We start from the raw sequence: 17,848 nt of genomic DNA on the forward strand, positions 1-17,848 counted from the left end.
TGCATGAAATTTTAAAAATGCAATAAACATTAATTTAACAACATTAGATGTAACATAAAACCCTAATGTACATAACTGATTAGAAAAAAAATGAGAAAAACAAAGAAGAAACAGAGTTATTTCAACGAAAATATATCAAATGTGAAGTGTCACGCAGGGAATTGTGGGAATGTCAATTTACGGTTTTTCACTGTAAACTTTACAATTAATTGGTATTTTTCACTTCCAAAAACTGTGAATTTAACAGTATTTTACCGTAAAATTACATTAAATGTACCGTTAGATCTATTACAGTTATTCACCGTATATAGTACGGAAACTTTCCGTAAACCAATTGACAGTTTTTCACCGCAGCATTTTTACAGTCTTTTACTGTTAAAATCACGGTCATTTTCAGTTCTTTGCAATAAGAATAAATAGTAATTAGATTATCTATACTTTATATTGGCAGATACTATTTGCAACTCAGTATTTTTGTACATTAACAGGATGCAATAATATCATAGTGTAAATGATTATATTTATTAAAATTATTAAATGGATGCTGCTGCTTTATTAGAATATAAGATCCTATAAAAAAAAAACCTTCCCAACACCTTCCCCGAACCCTACTCAATAAATACTTTTACTATTATTAACACCCGTTAGGCAGTTTATTTCCACTTTTAGAACATTATTTTAATTTTTGATGAAAATAAATGCATTTCTGATGTGATATGTGATGCAAGCTCTGCAAAAGGCGGATTCGAACCCGCGTCGATCGTGTTAAAAGCCAGGTCTGTGAACCTTACTTGTTACTGTTGCGCCACTGAAGTCGTTGAATTCTGCACGTATTTTTTAAAACATGAGTGGCCCAACCAGACATTGGTGGGCGGAGCTAGTGTAAATAGTGTCTGCCAACAAGGGATGCTATTTTTTCAGTTTAACGCGTTAAAAATATTTAATGCAATTAATACAGCATCCGTTTTTTCCATGATCCTTTAGTTAGAGTTACATTTTATGATCACGTCCTTATTCATGCAAATGCTTTTTGCATAAATAACCATTCAAGCGTGACAAACAAAAGAGAAATCAGTGGTGTGCTGTCTCGCCGCATTGAGCTTGAACGGACAAAAACACACAATTATACCAAAATGGCTGTTTTATCCTCTGTCTTAAATGAACATAAAGAGTTGTGAGGAAATAGGATGCGTGTCAGATCCGTGTCAGTTCTTAAAGTGACAGCAGCCTAATAAACCTGCTACAGTCTGTCATTAAGGTTAATCAAACAACAAATGAAAAAGAGAATCACTCCCTGCTCTTGACTAAATGGCTTTTATAGCTTTAATAAGGATTATTCTATATTTAATTTATAATTTATGCAGTGAAGACTGTGTTTGATAACTTTATTCAATTAGATCAAATATTTAAAATATACTGTCTTTGTTGGAGATTAAATGTGAAATTATTACAATACAAATGTATATAAAAAACATTAATGTTAGGTGTGATTATGTATGAATTTACCTGTGGAGAGTTGCACGAGAACCTTTTCTACGCACATATGTAAACACACTCAATGAAACTATCAGATTACGTATCTTCCATCTTGCTAAAGTAATATAACACACATGTGTGCGTGTGTCTGTTCGCGAACGTGTCCTCTTCCACCACTGATTGGGTGAGATTTGATAGCTGGAGTAATTTCACAGGTCACAGATCAGCCTGATGGCGTAGGGGATGGGGACAGGAGAGGTCAGCGACCCCTCGCACTGCATTACAGAAGCAGCTGTCAATCCTGCCCCCTCCTCGTACACGCAGACTAATCACGGTGCTGATGGAGCCGAGCGGAGACGCATTAAAGAGGCTGAGGAGTGTTTATGCTGCCTGATGGAGCGACGGCGAGATAGACAAAGAGTTTTGCGCTGTAATATGAAAAGCATCTGTCACGTAACACAGCTTTCGGAGAGGCGCTCTATCATTACCACCTCAGACGGAAAAAATTAGACCGTGATTGAGCTTTTTGTAATGCAAATGTGTCGGCAACTCAGAGAATGGAATCCGAATAGACCTTAATGCCCCATTCAGTTCTTTATCCCCCATCTTTACAAAAACACAGAGCTGTCATCGTCTCTATTATAAACCCATTGTGCATCTAACCATCAGATTAGCGGACTCCGGTCTACTATCTGATAACGTTCGCTATCTACGGCTGTATTTTCAGGTTCATTCCAGCTGAGTCCTCAAGAAAAGTTTTTTGTGCCGTCAACAGCTCGAACAATAGATAAGAGAATGTCATTTCTAAATCATTGAAAGTATTGCTTTGTTCGGAGTAATGTGTGCTTTTAAGCTAGAGCTAACTTGTTTTGAACCGGAACATTCCTTTATCCTCTGATATTTCACGACAAATTGCTGTCATTTCATCAAAAGCCCCCGCAGCATGAGATTGCAGATGAAGTACAGAGTACATGCTGAAGTTGCAGCTCTTTTAATGTAAATCACCTTTTTCAGATTGCCTTAAATACATGCATTCCTTGCTCTTGTGATAATGACCATAATTACAACCTTTCAACAGCAGTTAGGCGCTTAGAATAGATCGGGCCGTAGCAGGACGTAATATACTCATTGCCTTGTTTTAATCATGGACGTTTGAGTGTGTGTGTGTGTGTGTGTGAATGCTGTCTAATTGGAGCTCTCCTAAAACTGCTTCAGCATCAATCTCACTTAAATGTGAACGCATGGATAAGTAGCTAGGTAATTTAATTAACAAACTTATCAGTAGAACCGTCAGCCATTTCTTAAGATGCCGAACAGCTAGAGTACGGAAATGCACGTCGATTTGATCTGATAGTGCGAACATCTGCAGTGTCAGGTTTGTTTGAATGCGTTCTGTATTTCATTTTTGTAGGTTGAGGCAGGGAGGCCACGTTATCCAACTAGCTCACTGTCAAAGCAATTTGTCCCACGTTGATAAGCTAACGCGCGATCTGTTCGGATATCCTTCACCACGCTTGTCGTGTGACATCATTTTTAAAGGGCGTGACCAATACATTTGTGATTTACTTACAGTGACAGCTAGGACACATTGCTAGCTCTATTCGTTTGAAACCGCAAACAGTAACATCTCTTAGGGCTATGTGCTATAGATAGCTTGTTAGGCTGAATGAGGGTTTTACTGGATTCAATTTCTTTGTGCTTTGCTGAAGTAGAGATTACAAAACCATAATGACACCAATTGACTCTTTTCTTGTAGCCTCACCCGCAAATCGCCAGTCTGCAGGCTTAAATTGTATCTTGAAATAGACAGGGCAGATGTCTTGTTACCTTTGTCCTCAAGGTCTTCTACTCACATTTTCTTTTTACTTTGTGTATTGCAGCTCGAAATGGGCAAAAGTCACAACGCAATGGCGGTAACAACGGTGCTTTAAAGGGGATGCAATGTTTTCAAGGTTTTACCATGCAAAACTGTCTAATTGAATTAAAGAGGCTAAAGAATTCAATTCAAATCACATTTATTTGTATAGTACCTTTCACAGTACATATCATTTTAAAGCAGCTTTACAGAAAATGCATGTCAACATTACAATTATTTAGTTATGTAATTTCAGAAATGTACATATACAAATCACGCAGTTAGCTAATAATGTATTAATTTAAGGCAGAAACAATGAGCTCATTCTAGTAATGAATACATGTTAACAATGATTAGGATATATAGCAAAATTTGGAATGGTGCATGTTGATCCAGAGTTTGTGTCATCCGAAGTCCTCGCAGTAGTTGGGGTCATCTCTTCACAGGTGTTGTTCATCTGAAGCCTTCATAAGAGGCTGGATCCAAGCCGAAGTTGATGTATTCTCTAGTCACCTTTGGACGGGCATCCCGGGATAAAACATAAAAAGCAAATGGAGAATAATTAGCATAGCTGCTGTTCATAACAATAAGCAAAGATAGTCATGTGCATTTGATCTGATATAACTCAAGTATATGGTTATGAGATGCATTATGTCAATGCTTGGCCAAAGAGATGAGTCTTTAATCTAGATTAAACTGGGTGAGCGAGTCTGAGGCAGTCTGAGGCTATTCCAGAGTTTAGGAGCCAAATGTGAAAACATTTCCCTCCTTTAGTGGACTTAGATATCCTAGAAGCCCAGAGTTTTGTGATCTTAAAGAGCGTGAAGGATTGTAGGGCGATAGAAGATCGGTTAAATGCACAGGAGCTTAACCATTTAGGGCCTTATAGGTCAGTAGCAATACTTTGTAATCGATACAGAACTTAATAATAGGTAACCAGTGTAGAGATGATAAATTTGGTGTTATATGATCATATTTTCTTGACCTAGTAAGAACTCTAGCTGCTGAATTTTGGACTAATTGTAGCTTGTTTATTGAGGATGCAGGACAACCGGCTAGTAATGCATTACAGTAATCTACAGTAAACTTTTCTGCATCAGAAACAGATGACATATTCCGTAGCTTAGCGATGTTTCTGAGGTGGAAGAAGGCTGTTTTTGTAACATATGAAATATGATTTTTGATGATTTAGATCTTGCTGTCTAATACTGTATAACATCCAGTTCTTTAACTGTAGAATATGAAGTAACAGTACATCCTTCTAAATGCAAAATGTAGTCTACAGGTTTTTGGTACAATAAGTAACACCTCAATCTTATCTGAATTTAATAGAAGAAAATGACTGGTCATCCAATATTTTATATCTTTAACACTCTCTGAGATTTCATCTGTTCGTGATGAAATGTATAACAGAGTATCATCAGCATAGCAGTGAAAACTAATTCCATGTTTTCTTATAATATTACTAAGTGGCAGCATTTAAATTGAAAATAGCAGAGGGCCTAACACCGATCCTTGAGGCACTCCATAAAAAGCATAATGTAATAATTAAAGCACAGCTGCTAAAAATATCAAAATATTATAAAATATAAGATATATAATAATGTATAAAATGAGAATTTATTTAGTTAATAAGAAAATGCATGCATATTAACTGGACCATCATGATTTTATTTTCAGTTTTTTCTTTTCATTCTATTTAATTTATATTATTTTAAGCCAAAAGAAAAACAAAACTTTAAATTAAAAAATACCCTGTAATTTTACAGAAACAATATAATAGAATATATATTACATATAATATAGATAATAATTTTTTTATTATTATTTATATCTAAAAGTAAAAATTTTATTTACATTGATAATTTACAGCAACTATCCCCATGGAGCAAATTGAGGTTACATTGTTCCCTCGATATCACGTCTCAAGGATCACCTTTTTTGCAGTGTTTAAACCTACTGTATAACCTTTTTCGTTACCAGTCCAGATTTTTAGCTGCTAGGCTCGGCACAACATAAAGGGCTCCTCAAGGAAATAGCGAACATCTCTAGGGGTAAACGTCCTCTCATGTTGACGTGTGTCTGGTGCCCCGAGGTGAAAGTTCCTGCCGTACGTTACATCCATCAAGCATCTCTGATAATCAGGATGAATTAGCATGTAGTCTTCCCTGTCACATGTGAGGTGAGAAGGGAGTCTTTCTGATTGACAGTGTGCTATTTGGGTGGAATCAGGGGAGAATTTTTAATCACTTTGAGCTACGCAGGTGCAAGCTCCCATATGTGCCTCTTGCAGCTGTGTCTGAAGCAGTGGAGAGGTGAACACTTTTCCCATTAGCAGATCTTTACACCCCTTCTTCTTCTTCAACCCCTCCCCACCACCACCCCCAGGGCAATTAATCACAGCACCCCCTAAAAACCTCCCCCCACACCCCCTTCATCATCCCCCCTCCTAAAGGAACTCATTACCATTTTAGGTATTTCTGGACAAAGATATTCTCAGTGGACAGCTCGCTCTAATTATCTGCCTGACTGTTATTGAGAGCTTTGATTAGGGGCTGTCACTATGAGTAACAGGCAGCAGGTAGAGGAAAAGGAAAGCTGGGACGAGGGTCTGTGAAGTCGCAAGAAGTGGGGGAGGTGTCCGCTCTCTTTATCTGCATGTTTTTCTCTGTCAACTTGGAAATGAATTAAATATAAGACACAAAGCGCCAGCCTCTTTCTGCCTCTCTGCTGCGTCTTTTCTTGTTTGCCTGTGAAAAAAAAAAGGAAACGTCTTTCTCTCGCTTCGGCTCTCTCTCTCTCTATTTTCAGCAATATTTCACACTTTCTGTTTTGTCTCCTTGTTTTCTGTCCCTTAGGTAAGCCTGTGATGATAGTGACAGAGTACATGGAAAATGGATCTCTGGACACTTTTTTGAAGGTGAGCATGCTCTATTTTGCTGCCAATGATGAAGGCCAATTTGCACCAAAGGAAATGCTGTGAAATATCACAGGAACACAAAGAAATTGTCTGGCTCTTCCAGATCTGGTTTGACAGTTCGCGTGTTCACACCTCTCTGTGCCTGTTTTTTTTCTTTGTGTCCTCCTACCCAGCTCAGACCACCATGATTTTTGCTGGTTTGGTGTTCGTGTTGCTGGTGCACCATGATGTTCTTATCTGGTGGAGATAGTCGACCAGCATGGACTTTCTGATAAAGCTGGTCAAGCTAGATTAGAAGATAGGAGACACTAGCCACAGGGGTTTTTAAACTTTTTGATTCCAAATACTGTCCTTTCCTAAAATATTAAGGCAGATATGTTTTCCTTGTATGTGAACCCTTGTATACTATGAGAGAAAAATGTTAAAGGTGCCCTAGAATTATAAATTGAATTTACCTTGGCATAGTTGAATAACAAGAGTTCAGTACATGGAAATGACATATGGTGAGTCTCAAACACCGTTGTTTCCTCCTCCTTATATAAATCTCATTTGTTTAAAAGACCTCCGAAGAACAGGCGAATCTCAACATAACACCGACTGTTACGTAACAGTCGGGATCATTAATATGTATGACCCCAATATTTGCATATGCCAGCCCATGTTCAAAGCATTAGACAAGGGCAGGACGTCTGGATGTGCACAGCTGAATCATCAGACTAGGCAAGCAAGCAAGGACAATAGCGAAAAATGACAGATGGAGCGATAATAACTGACATGATCCATGATATCATGATATTTTCAGTGATATTAGTAAATTGTCTTTCTAAATGTTTCGTTAGCATGTTGCTAATGTACTGTTAAATGTGGTTAAAGTTACCATCGTTTATTACTGTATTCACGGAGACAAGAGTCGTCGTCATTTTCATTTTTTAAACACTTGCAGTCTGTATAATTCATAAACACAACTTCATTCTTTATAAATCTCTCCAACAGTGTGTAATGCCACGGAGCACTATCAAACTCATTTAGAATCAAATGTAAACATCCAAATAAATACCATACTTACGCGATTAGACATGCTGCATGAAGAACACTTTGTAAAGATCCATTTTGAGGGTTATATTAGCTGTGTAAACTTTGTTTATGCTGTTTAAGGCAAGCGCGAGCTCCGGGGGCGGGGAGCACGAGAATTTAAAGGGGCCGCAGCCTGAATTGGCGCATAGTTAATGATGCCTCAAAATAGGCAGTTAAAAAAAATTTATAAAAAAAAACAAACTATTGGGTATTTTGAGCTGAAACTTCATAGACACATTCAGGGGACACCTTAGACTTATATTACATCTTTTGAAAACACATTCTACGGCACCTTTAAGAATGATATTATAAAGGCAACATTATTTCTGAAATTAAATAATTGCCTAATTGCCTAAATTAAATACCCATCTTTAAAAAGCAGAATGAAGCCATAATGTCAATTAAAAATTCTGTTAAATATTCTCTCTCTCTCTTTGATTTGAAAACAGTTTGAAAACCCCTGCACTAACACACCAGCATGCCTCAATATTACTATACAACCGCAGTTAAAAATCAAAACATTTTGTTTTCTTGCCAGAGGGTATAATGAAACATCATAATTTGGTTAGTTGGTTACTTACTTGCCATTGCTCGCATAAAAAGCCTGAATGATTATACAGTCATTGCAGTTAATAGCTCGTGCCCTGCAACATGTGAGCAACACTTTTAATTAGGAAGCCAATGAATTATGAATTACTCACGAGACAAATTCAAACCTGACCGACTGTGCCAGGATCCACAGAGGTTGAACATGGCAGAAAATAAGGCCGCAGGGATGAGATTTTGACATGAGAACTCTTCATTTTGTTCAGAAACACGACGGGCAGTTCACGGTGATCCAGCTGGTGGGAATGATGCGTGGGATAGCCGCGGGGATGCAGTACCTCTCAGAGATGAACTACGTGCACCGGGATTTGGCAGCACGGAACATTCTGGTGAACGGAAACCTGGTGTGTAAAGTGTCTGACTTCGGGCTGTCGCGCGTGCTAGAGGACGATCCAGAGGCGGCGTATACTACACGGGTGAGAGATCACGCTTCTGCTCAGGATGTTTGCACTTTTGGGTCTCTGGTCTTATTTTAATTGATTTACAATGCAACATTTTTTGTTGTCATATGTTAACTGGTTTAGCCTGTTGTTTTTTAAACAAGAAATATAATTTGATTGTGTAGACAAAAAATCAGACACTGCGAGATGTATTCTTGCTGATCCGTAGTCTAGAAATGAGGTCACGCAGGACTGTCATAGCAGCTATCCAGACTGATGGATGGCTAAACATTCACTCAGAGTGTGTGTGTGTTACTCCCTGCCTATAAATGCATTTGTAAATGGTTTTGCTGGATGATCAGTATAAAATGAAAAATAAAGTTTGGACCAGCTTTCTAGAGCAAAATTACCAGATCAACAGATCTTTTAAAGGCTAAAAAATCTTTTTAAAGTCTTGATTTTGTTTTTGGGGTTTACTAGAATAGGTTTTCTTGCTTGAATGTTCAAAAAACACCTTTTTTCCACATATTTTACATTGTTGCAGCACCTCTCTTCTCAGTCTGTCAGTAACACTAGTGTCTAGTTCTGGTCTCCATGAAGCCCCTCCTTCCGAAAAGCGCAGTGTGCTCTGATTGGTCGGCTGGACCAGTGTGTTGTGATTGGTCAACCATTTCTTACCACAAGTTTCAATCGCATCTCAACCAAGAATCTTTCTTTAGTGTGTAATGTTGCTGTTTGAGCATGAAAAAGACCCCTTTATTTGAAAGACTGGACTTCGGCCAAATTGCATTGAAAAATAGCTCACGTTGTTTAAGCTGTTCTACAACTTAAATAGCGTCACTACTGTAAAGCTGCATGATTTTAAAAGTAGCAGTGCTAGTAGCTTGTTGGTGATCACTTAATAGTTTTGCAATTTGTAGAGATGCTAATTCCTAACACTGCTAACCTCTGATTTTGTGCTTTAGGGGGGTAAGATTCCCATTCGATGGACAGCCCCTGAGGCTATCACCTACAGGAAATTCACATCAGCCAGTGATGTGTGGAGTTACGGCATTGTCATGTGGGAAGTGATATCCTACGGGGAACGACCATACTGGGAAATGTCCAATCAGGATGTGAGTAAATTCTGAATTTAAATGTTACCACAGTTGCATTGCACAAGTAAATAGAAACATCAGGAGGTTTTAAAGGGTTAGTTCACCCAAAAATGAAAATAATGTCATTCATTACTCACCCTCATGCCGTAAGACCTTCGTTAATCTTCGGAACACAAATTAAGATATTTTTTGTTGAAATCCGATGGCTCCATGAGGCCTTCATAGCCAGCAATGACATTTCCTATCTCAAGATCCATAAAGGTACTAAAAACATATTTAAATCAGTTCATGTGAGTACAGTGGTTCAATATTAATATTCTAAAGCGACGAGAATATTTTTGGTGCGCCAAAAAACCCAAAATAACGACGTATATAGTGATGGCCGATTTCAAAACACTGCTTCACGAAGCCTCGGAGCATAAATGAACCAGCGTGTCAAACCGCCAAACTGCTGAAATCACGTGACTTTGGCGCTCCGAACTGCTGATTCGACACACTGATTCATAATGCTCCGAAGCTTCCTGAAGCAGTGATAATCATTATATAAGTTTTTTTTTTTTTTTTTTTTTTTTTGGCACACCAAAAATATTCTCGTCGCTTTATAATATTAATATTGAACCACTGTACTCACATGAACTGATTTAAATATGTTTTTAGTACCTTTATGAATCTTGAGAGAGGAAATGTCATTGCTGGTTACGCAGGCCTCACGGAGCCATCGGATTTCAACAAAAATATCTTAATTTGTGTTCTGAAGATTAACGAAGGTCTTACGGGTGTAGAATGCCATGAGGGTGAGTAATAAAAAACATAACCCTTTAAGAATGAACTGTGTGAGGTATAACCTTAAATGTTATTTTACTATATTTTTGGAATAGTCCTAATTTTTTTGCCTTTTTATTAGGTAATTTTTATTTAGTTTTAATAATTTTGTTACTTCAACTTATTTTATTTCAGTTAGTTTCATTTCTAGGTTTTTTTAAGATGAAGTTTTTCATATAGGCTATTTGTTTCTTTCAATTAATGAAAATGATTTTTTACTAGTTTTAATTTTAGTTAACAATAACAACACTGGTAATCATTGCCATTGGCCAGCTTTATTTTGTTTAATGTGAGAATCCTCATCGATTTGTAATAAAATACCTTTGCCAGAGCACTTCTGTGGGACTGGAATTAAAAAAAAAAAAAAACTCCCAGGCTTACAAAGGTAAAAAGATTAAATGCATCTGGAGGGTGAACATTTCCAGATTTCAATTCACAGGCCGCTTTAAAAGAGGGAATTTGAATCCGTGTCAGTGGGTTCTTGGCAGATTTTCCACACCAGAAACCATTTTCATTTATTTATCTTCACCTTGGGAAGAGATCTTTGCTTGGGATTTGGAAAGAGGCTGCTCAGGAGAGAGATTGAGACATTTGGGAATGATTCGAGACTCGTCATGTTAAACTGGAGCACGAAAACATTTGCATGCTTGTTAGCGGATGCACTTTTATTGTGTCAAGGGAACGGAATTCGAAAGTTCCATTCATGGCGTAAACCACAAAATCCATCTGTCTTCCTTCCTTTGCCATGGTAACAGGCAATGTTGCGTTTCGACGGTTACAGTCTTCAAGGCAAGAGTTAAGATAATACGAATGTTTCCATCAGGCTAGTTTATTCTTTCCCTTACGGCGATATCATTTCATAAAAGGGACAAAATTAAACAGCTCTCCTTTGCGCTAACAAAGACCGTCTCACCCGAAATCTCATTCTCACTTCACAGTCACAGATGGGTAAAAAAAAAAAAAGAATGAATCTAACCCCACACAAAAGCTAAATGCGAATGAATAAATCTGCTCAGTATTCATGAAGCTTATACGCTATTAATAAATGTATGATTTTTAATGTGGAATCTTCTTCCCTCCAGGTGATAAAAGCTATAGATGAAGGCTACAGGCTACCGGCTCCAATGGACTGTCCGGTGGTGCTTCACCAGCTCATGCTAGACTGCTGGGAAAAGAACCGCAGCGATCGGCCCAAATTTGGGCAGATTGTCAACACCCTGGACAGGCTGATACGGAACCCAAGCAGCCTGAAGCAGCTGGCCAACACTGCAGTCTGGTGAGCCAAATGCCCTCCTCGGATTAGATCTGAATTCAATAGAGGTGATCCGTTGGGATGTGTACGGCGGTTTGTTCGGCACGAACGGCCTGTAATATATAGCTCATGAAGGGCGTTATGATGTTTCTCAGGTGTGTGATAAAATCGGAGGTGTTTTTTGCAATAATCCAATAATGAAACAGATATCCGGCTAATCTAGATTGAAGCCAGATGTACATCTGTACGAATTTCTTACTTCCAGAGCATGTTTCCCTCAGTGGAGAGGGGGGGTTTGAGGTGATATTGGCTGATATCTGATTGCTTGTCTATCCCTCTGCTGCATTTTGAAGGCTGCCAAATAGGAGGCAGATGGGCGCTGGATTGTTTAGACTTTGCATGCCACAGTTAAAGCCAAATGTGCAAACTGAATTTTCCCAAAAATCACTGGGAAGCCCCTGCCCCATGTCCCTGCCATTAAATACAATGGGTTTAGATCTAAATTACTCAGGATTGTGTGTGTTATAATGGACGCTATGCAGCAGAGAGGGAGAGAGTGACAGAGACGTGGTTTGGTGGTGCAATCTGCCTCTCTTCTGGATCTGGAAAGCCTCATATGTCCAGACAATGATAAGCTTCTGATAAGCTTGTACACAGATTCGAACATATAAAAGAAGCTGGTTTCTTACTCATGTGATTTTACAATGATCACATCATGGCAACACTTACGTTAAAAGTATAAGCTGATAAAACAGCATGAATTTTGAATAAATCTAAATGGAATTTTACCAAAAACACAAGAAAAAATGGATACGTACACTACTGATCAAGAGTTTGGAACAATTAAGATTGTTTTTGAAAGGCTCGCCAATCATTGAAATATTGAAATGATTTGTGAAGGATCATGTGACACTGAACACTGGAGTAATGATGCTGAAAATTCAGCTTTGCCATCACTGGAATAAATGACATTTTAAAGTATATTAAAATAGAAAACTGTTATTTTAAATTGTTATAATATTTCACAATACTACTGTATTTTTAATCAAATAAATGCAGCCTTTGTGAGCATAAGAGACTTCTTTTAGGAACATTAAACTGGTAGTGTACATCAGACATCCCCACACAGCAATACAGAAAGCTCTCTTTCTTCAAGACAATTCTAACATGTCATACTAGATGTGAAATGACATGGTTATATAAGGCTGTTATTCTGACTGCACTTCCTCCTCCATCCACAGGGAGGACCCAGTGACTCCTGATGCTGGGGTCAGCACAGTGGAAGACTGGCTGGACTTGATTAAAATGGGTCAGTACAAAGAACACTTCTCTAGCGCCGGCTACGTCACCCTGGACTCGGTTCTGTACGTCAGCAGCAGGTAAACAACAGCTACATATTAACCTCACGTTTATATTAGTATGAGATGTTTGATTGCATTTCAAGAGACTGTTCACAACGGTAGGGGAGAGTGGGGTGATTTGTGCCAGGGGGGAAGTAGTTCCACCCATTGTTTCTGGAAAACCATAGAAGAAATTGGTCATGTGACCACATAATTTTGCAAAGCCATCCATTTTACTCATCCTCCAAAGAAGAGAGACACATGGCATGGGAGGAAAGCACATTTTAGCTAAAAAAACTTATTTCCCTTTCAAAGTAAAATTTCTATGATCAAGGTTTTTTGATTGTAGTGTCTGAACAATTATAGATAAGTTTGAAAACATTTCACACATGTTTTAGTGCTTTAGCAGGCTACACAATGAGTCTATACAGTTAGCATGATGTTAGCTCTTAACTGCTGGATCATGCTAGTTTTTCAAACTTGAGGGTCCGGGGTGATTTGTGCCAGAGGGCCTGGGTTAAGTTGTGCCAGTGGCACAACTCACCCCCACGTATGATTATTTTCAATATATTATTAATTTGTAATTGTACATTGTACTCTTACATTTTAGCAGTTAAACTATGTGACATTCTTGATTTTAGACCAAAACCCATCATGCCACACACTTATAAAACGCACTTTCTGAAGATGAAAAGCATGAAATGGTCCAATGTTGTGCAGAAGGCATGAAAACAACTAATATTGTGTGAAACTGAATGGAGATTATCGAATTATCATAAGATTTGTGAGTGATTTAGAGCACAGCAGAACTCGGTCAGATAAAGGCTTATTAATGAAAGTTCCTGTCAAAAAAATTAATTGTATTAAAAAGGCAGCTATAAAAAAAAACCACTGTTCAGCAGCAAACAGGTATTTTCATCTTCAGAAAGATCTTTCTTCCTCCCCATTTTGTATGAAAACTGTGACTTGCTTAATAATGTGGAACAACCTCTAAGTAGGGTTTCCATAGACCTGGCAAATTATTTTGTCTGAGATTGATACCATTTATAAGACATGGATAAATAAACAAACAAACATTTTCTTAGAAAAACTAAAATCTGAATGTTTATTCTACTGAAATCTTACTGATATGTCACTTGCATAATAATTTGTAATGTGGCGTATTCTTATGTTATTCTTATAATTGACAGACAGCGTTCTATGTATGTCAACAGGCATCTATTGCCAAAGCCTTTTTGCCTGAAATGATTCACAAATATCATATATTGTGTATTTAAGTTTTTTGTGTTTTCCCAAAAACTACAAAATATGACTTAGCCTATTCCAACAGTTTAATAGGGTGACAATATCTAAATAAACCTTAAATGAGTAATTTTGTATTGAATTTGTCTTGATTTCATATAGCATTACAGTTCATAACTTTAAAATGTTCTGTTTTACTTCAGAAATGACTGGCACAAATTACCCCTACGTATTCTCCCCAAAGGCACAACTTACCCCGCACGAGGGGCAAGTTGTGCCACGAGACCACTTTTTTTGCAAAAGCTATATTTCTGAAACAACAATTTATTTCAGATCCAAAGTTATTGTTCTCAGGCATGCACCACATCCTGAAATATATGTACATTCTTAAGTTGAAGGCATTACTGCCATGGCCTCACTTTAAAGTCACTTTGAGTAAAAACTGGCACAACTCACCCCACTTTCCCCTATATTAGTTTACTGCATACTGAGAATCAAACTGAGCATTTACACAGTATATATACAGGAAAAAAATAGTACGGCAGTATGGCGTTCCGAAAAGACGAGCTATGTTTGAAATTGAATACTAGATTAATGCTTACTGCTCATTATACACTGTATACTGCCTACTGTTTTCTAAAAAAGTATGTAAAAGAGTATGCAGTTTGCAATGTTAAATTCTCCAAACAATAGTATGCTATAATGTTGTCATATGGGCTCATTGCGTTGCATGTTTAATTTATCTCAGAAATAAATATAATTGTTTTGCATTTTCGCAAAATTATTTACATTTTGGCAGTATGATCAAAATAAGTATGCAACAGTAGTATGCTACATTGTCATATGACCTCATTACGAGTTACTAGGAACTTGGAAGTTATCGATTTTAATTCAATTTTGTGTAAAAATATACATTTTGGCAGTTTAATCAAATATTGAGTCCATCAATAAATGGTTAATATTGCTGTAGTAATGTTTAATCACACTGAAAATGGAAAGTTGAGTGGAGTACATTGTATTGTTCAGTATAATATGTGTGATCTGCTTCCAGCTACACTCTCAAAAATTAAAATTCCAAAATGAGGCAGCGATGCCATAGAAGAACCATTTTTGGTTCCCCAAAGAACCTTTCAGAGAACATTTTTTTTCTTAGTGTAAAGAACATTTTAAAAATCTAAAGAACCTTTTGTTTAATGGAAAGTTTCCATAGATGTTAAAGGTTCTTCATGGAACCATAGATGCCAATAAAGAACCTTTTATTTTTAAGAGCGTATGCAGGATATCTGCATACTCTACGAATAGTTTGATTAGTATGCTATTCCGAACAAAGCCACCGTTTGCTAAGGCATTTTCTTCTGTCTCTTCATTTCTCTCACAGTGAGCTGGATAAGATGGGCGTAGCACTGGCAGGCCATCAGAAAAAGATTCTGTCTAGTATCCAGTGTCTTCAGGCACAGCATGGGTCTCAAGTTCAGGTATAGCGCCTCACCTCAACGGCCTCGACCTGTTCCGCTTCCACCGAAGAGGAGATTGGGAGCGTTCTTGCCACATGGAAGCGTCTTGCTGCAAAATGACTCTGTTTTATCTCTCTACCAGCACTGAAGTTCCTCAGCCCTACAGAAGAATGGGCGAGTACCTTCCCTTTTGTGATCAGCATCCAGAAATCTTCTAAAGCACTAGATTGCTCTGGATGCTCAAAGATTGTGGACTTTAAAAGTGGATATTAATCGATCCAAGTGAAGTAAGGACAAGAATCAACACCATGTGACATCACAGCACTGTGAACATCACGCTCCACTCCTCATTGTACAGAAGAAAGACCTTGAGAAGAAACACCGATTGTGTCTTGTGAATCTTTTAACTGTTTTGCGAGCGATACAAGTATGATTTTCTTCAGTAAGAGACTTAACGTGAACTGCGAGGATGAGAAAACCTTCAGCGAGATGTCCTTGAAAACTTGTGTATGTGGAAATAGTTTAGAAACGTTCAGCGAGAGACAGCTCGCCTTTAGAAGCACTGATCTCTCTTTCACACATACGCATTTAAACGGTACATAGAAGGGCCGCTCCTTGACCCCAGATGCCTCTCCGGCCTGCTCCCGTCAAGCCCTCAGCAGCGTCTTTGGAATATGTCAATTCCACCGTGGAGATCCCAGAGTTTGGAGAGCCCACGCTTGTCACTTTTGACAAGTTCTGACATCCGATGTGCAGCAACAGAGAAACGAGAGACGGTTAAGGAATGAAAAGCAATTGTTGCTTCAGAGGCAGGAGAGCGTGACGATGTCACGAAGAGGGCAGATGTCGTCCTTCCTTCACACTGGCAGCAACTTTCGGACACGTTTATGTGGAGCCACTCCATTTGATGTGGCTTTTCTTCTAATTTCATTGCATATTTAAAGTATTTCGCATCATTACATGCGTTTCACCACGAACCTGAGCCGCTACGGGCGTCTCTGTTGGAAGGAGATATGTGTTGAGCATTTAACGAGGGAGACTTTATCCCTAAATCGTCTTGGTGTTGATGGAGCTGCACTCGGTGGACTGTTGAATCTATATTTGTGTTGGACCCCTTTTAGCATAGCGCTCTGATGGTTACCGAGCACTAGGTACCTTCAGATTACATTTCCATATGATCTGATAACAAAATGGTGGAGCTTAAACATTTTAGTATACAATTTCCATGCACCATGTTCACAATCCCGTGTAGAAAGTTGTCCGCAACAGATGCTGGTTCGTCCTCCATTTGCTGGTTTCTCGCCCCATGTTTCTTGGCAGTGCTTTGTTTTGCACTTGGAAATGGTGTGATTGAAGAAGAAAAGATTGTATTGCAGTAGAAATTGAGACATTGTACAGTGTTGGTTATTGTATTTGTACAGTAATGACTTAGTGTTTTGAAGGATTTTGTCAGTTGTAAATTAAGGCAAGGTGGTAACTCTTATTTTAACCTTCAACTCTAGCTTTGAACAGACAAGGATTGTGTGGCTGTAGAATGTAATGGATAATTTAGCTTTATGGTGTTGGGGAAAGCTAAGCATTCTCAGGATTGTTTTTTTGTCACTGATACACGATTCAAAATGGCAGCAGATCAGACAGAACAGCCTACTTAGTTCTGTCGTCTACGGATTCACTTCCTGTTAGATGCCTTTCAGTTTCAGTGTTCTTATTTATGTTTTGTCATCATAGTCCTTTATTTACATGCTGCAAAAAAAAAAAAACGTTTTCTTTCAGTATTTTTACATTTGTCTTGTTTTCCAGTAAACATAAGAAAAGTATCTAAATATCTAAATATATGACATAATACTTTTATTTTCCTGGCAGGATTCTAAGAAACTTTAATGGGGTCTATGCGTAAAGTTTGTCAATTTTGCTGCGTTCCAGGCAGGTTTTTGAGCCGTGAGTCACGACTTCAAATCATGACTCATGGCTTTGTAGCGTTCCAGGAAAGTCACGCCAAACTGCGTAAAAGTGTAAACAAACCAACATGGCGGAGCGTACGGGGCTTATGCTCATTAACAATTATTTCTATCGCCAAAGGTGCTTACTCCTTGCTTATTTGATGGAAACAGAGGAGGAAAACGGCACATAAGGCAAGAGAAGCTGTTATACCTTTTTATTTTACCATGCACTTGCATAAACACCGCATCCGTAGGGGCTGCCATTGTTGTTTCGCGGGCTATGTGACGTCAGAGCCCGTAACGATCTAGTACGAGTTCACGGGTGGGAAGTCACGGGCTTGACTGCCATTCCAGTGCACTTTCACGGGTAGAAGGTTGGAAAAACACGCG

General features: G+C 38.3%; 1 protein-coding gene across 1 annotated transcript in view; it reads left to right on the forward strand.

Moving 5' to 3' along the window:
- The window catches only part of ek1 (eph-like kinase 1), a 76,430-nt gene extending 59,137 nt beyond the window's left edge, over positions 1 to 17,293 (forward strand). Inside the window, exons 12-17 of the mRNA XM_048174474.1 lie at positions 6,190 to 6,251; positions 8,138 to 8,347; positions 9,277 to 9,426; positions 11,313 to 11,506; positions 12,724 to 12,861; positions 15,443 to 17,293. Of these exons, the coding sequence (XP_048030431.1) occupies positions 6,190 to 6,251; positions 8,138 to 8,347; positions 9,277 to 9,426; positions 11,313 to 11,506; positions 12,724 to 12,861; positions 15,443 to 15,545 (857 nt within the window). The 3' untranslated portion in view covers positions 15,546 to 17,293. The remainder of the gene's footprint in view (positions 1 to 6,189; positions 6,252 to 8,137; positions 8,348 to 9,276; positions 9,427 to 11,312; positions 11,507 to 12,723; positions 12,862 to 15,442) is intronic.
- Positions 17,294 to 17,848: the final 555 nt, after the last annotated feature.

This window comes from Megalobrama amblycephala, linkage group LG22 (assembly GCF_018812025.1).
Source record: "Megalobrama amblycephala isolate DHTTF-2021 linkage group LG22, ASM1881202v1, whole genome shotgun sequence".
NCBI lineage: Eukaryota > Metazoa > Chordata > Actinopteri > Cypriniformes > Xenocyprididae > Megalobrama > Megalobrama amblycephala.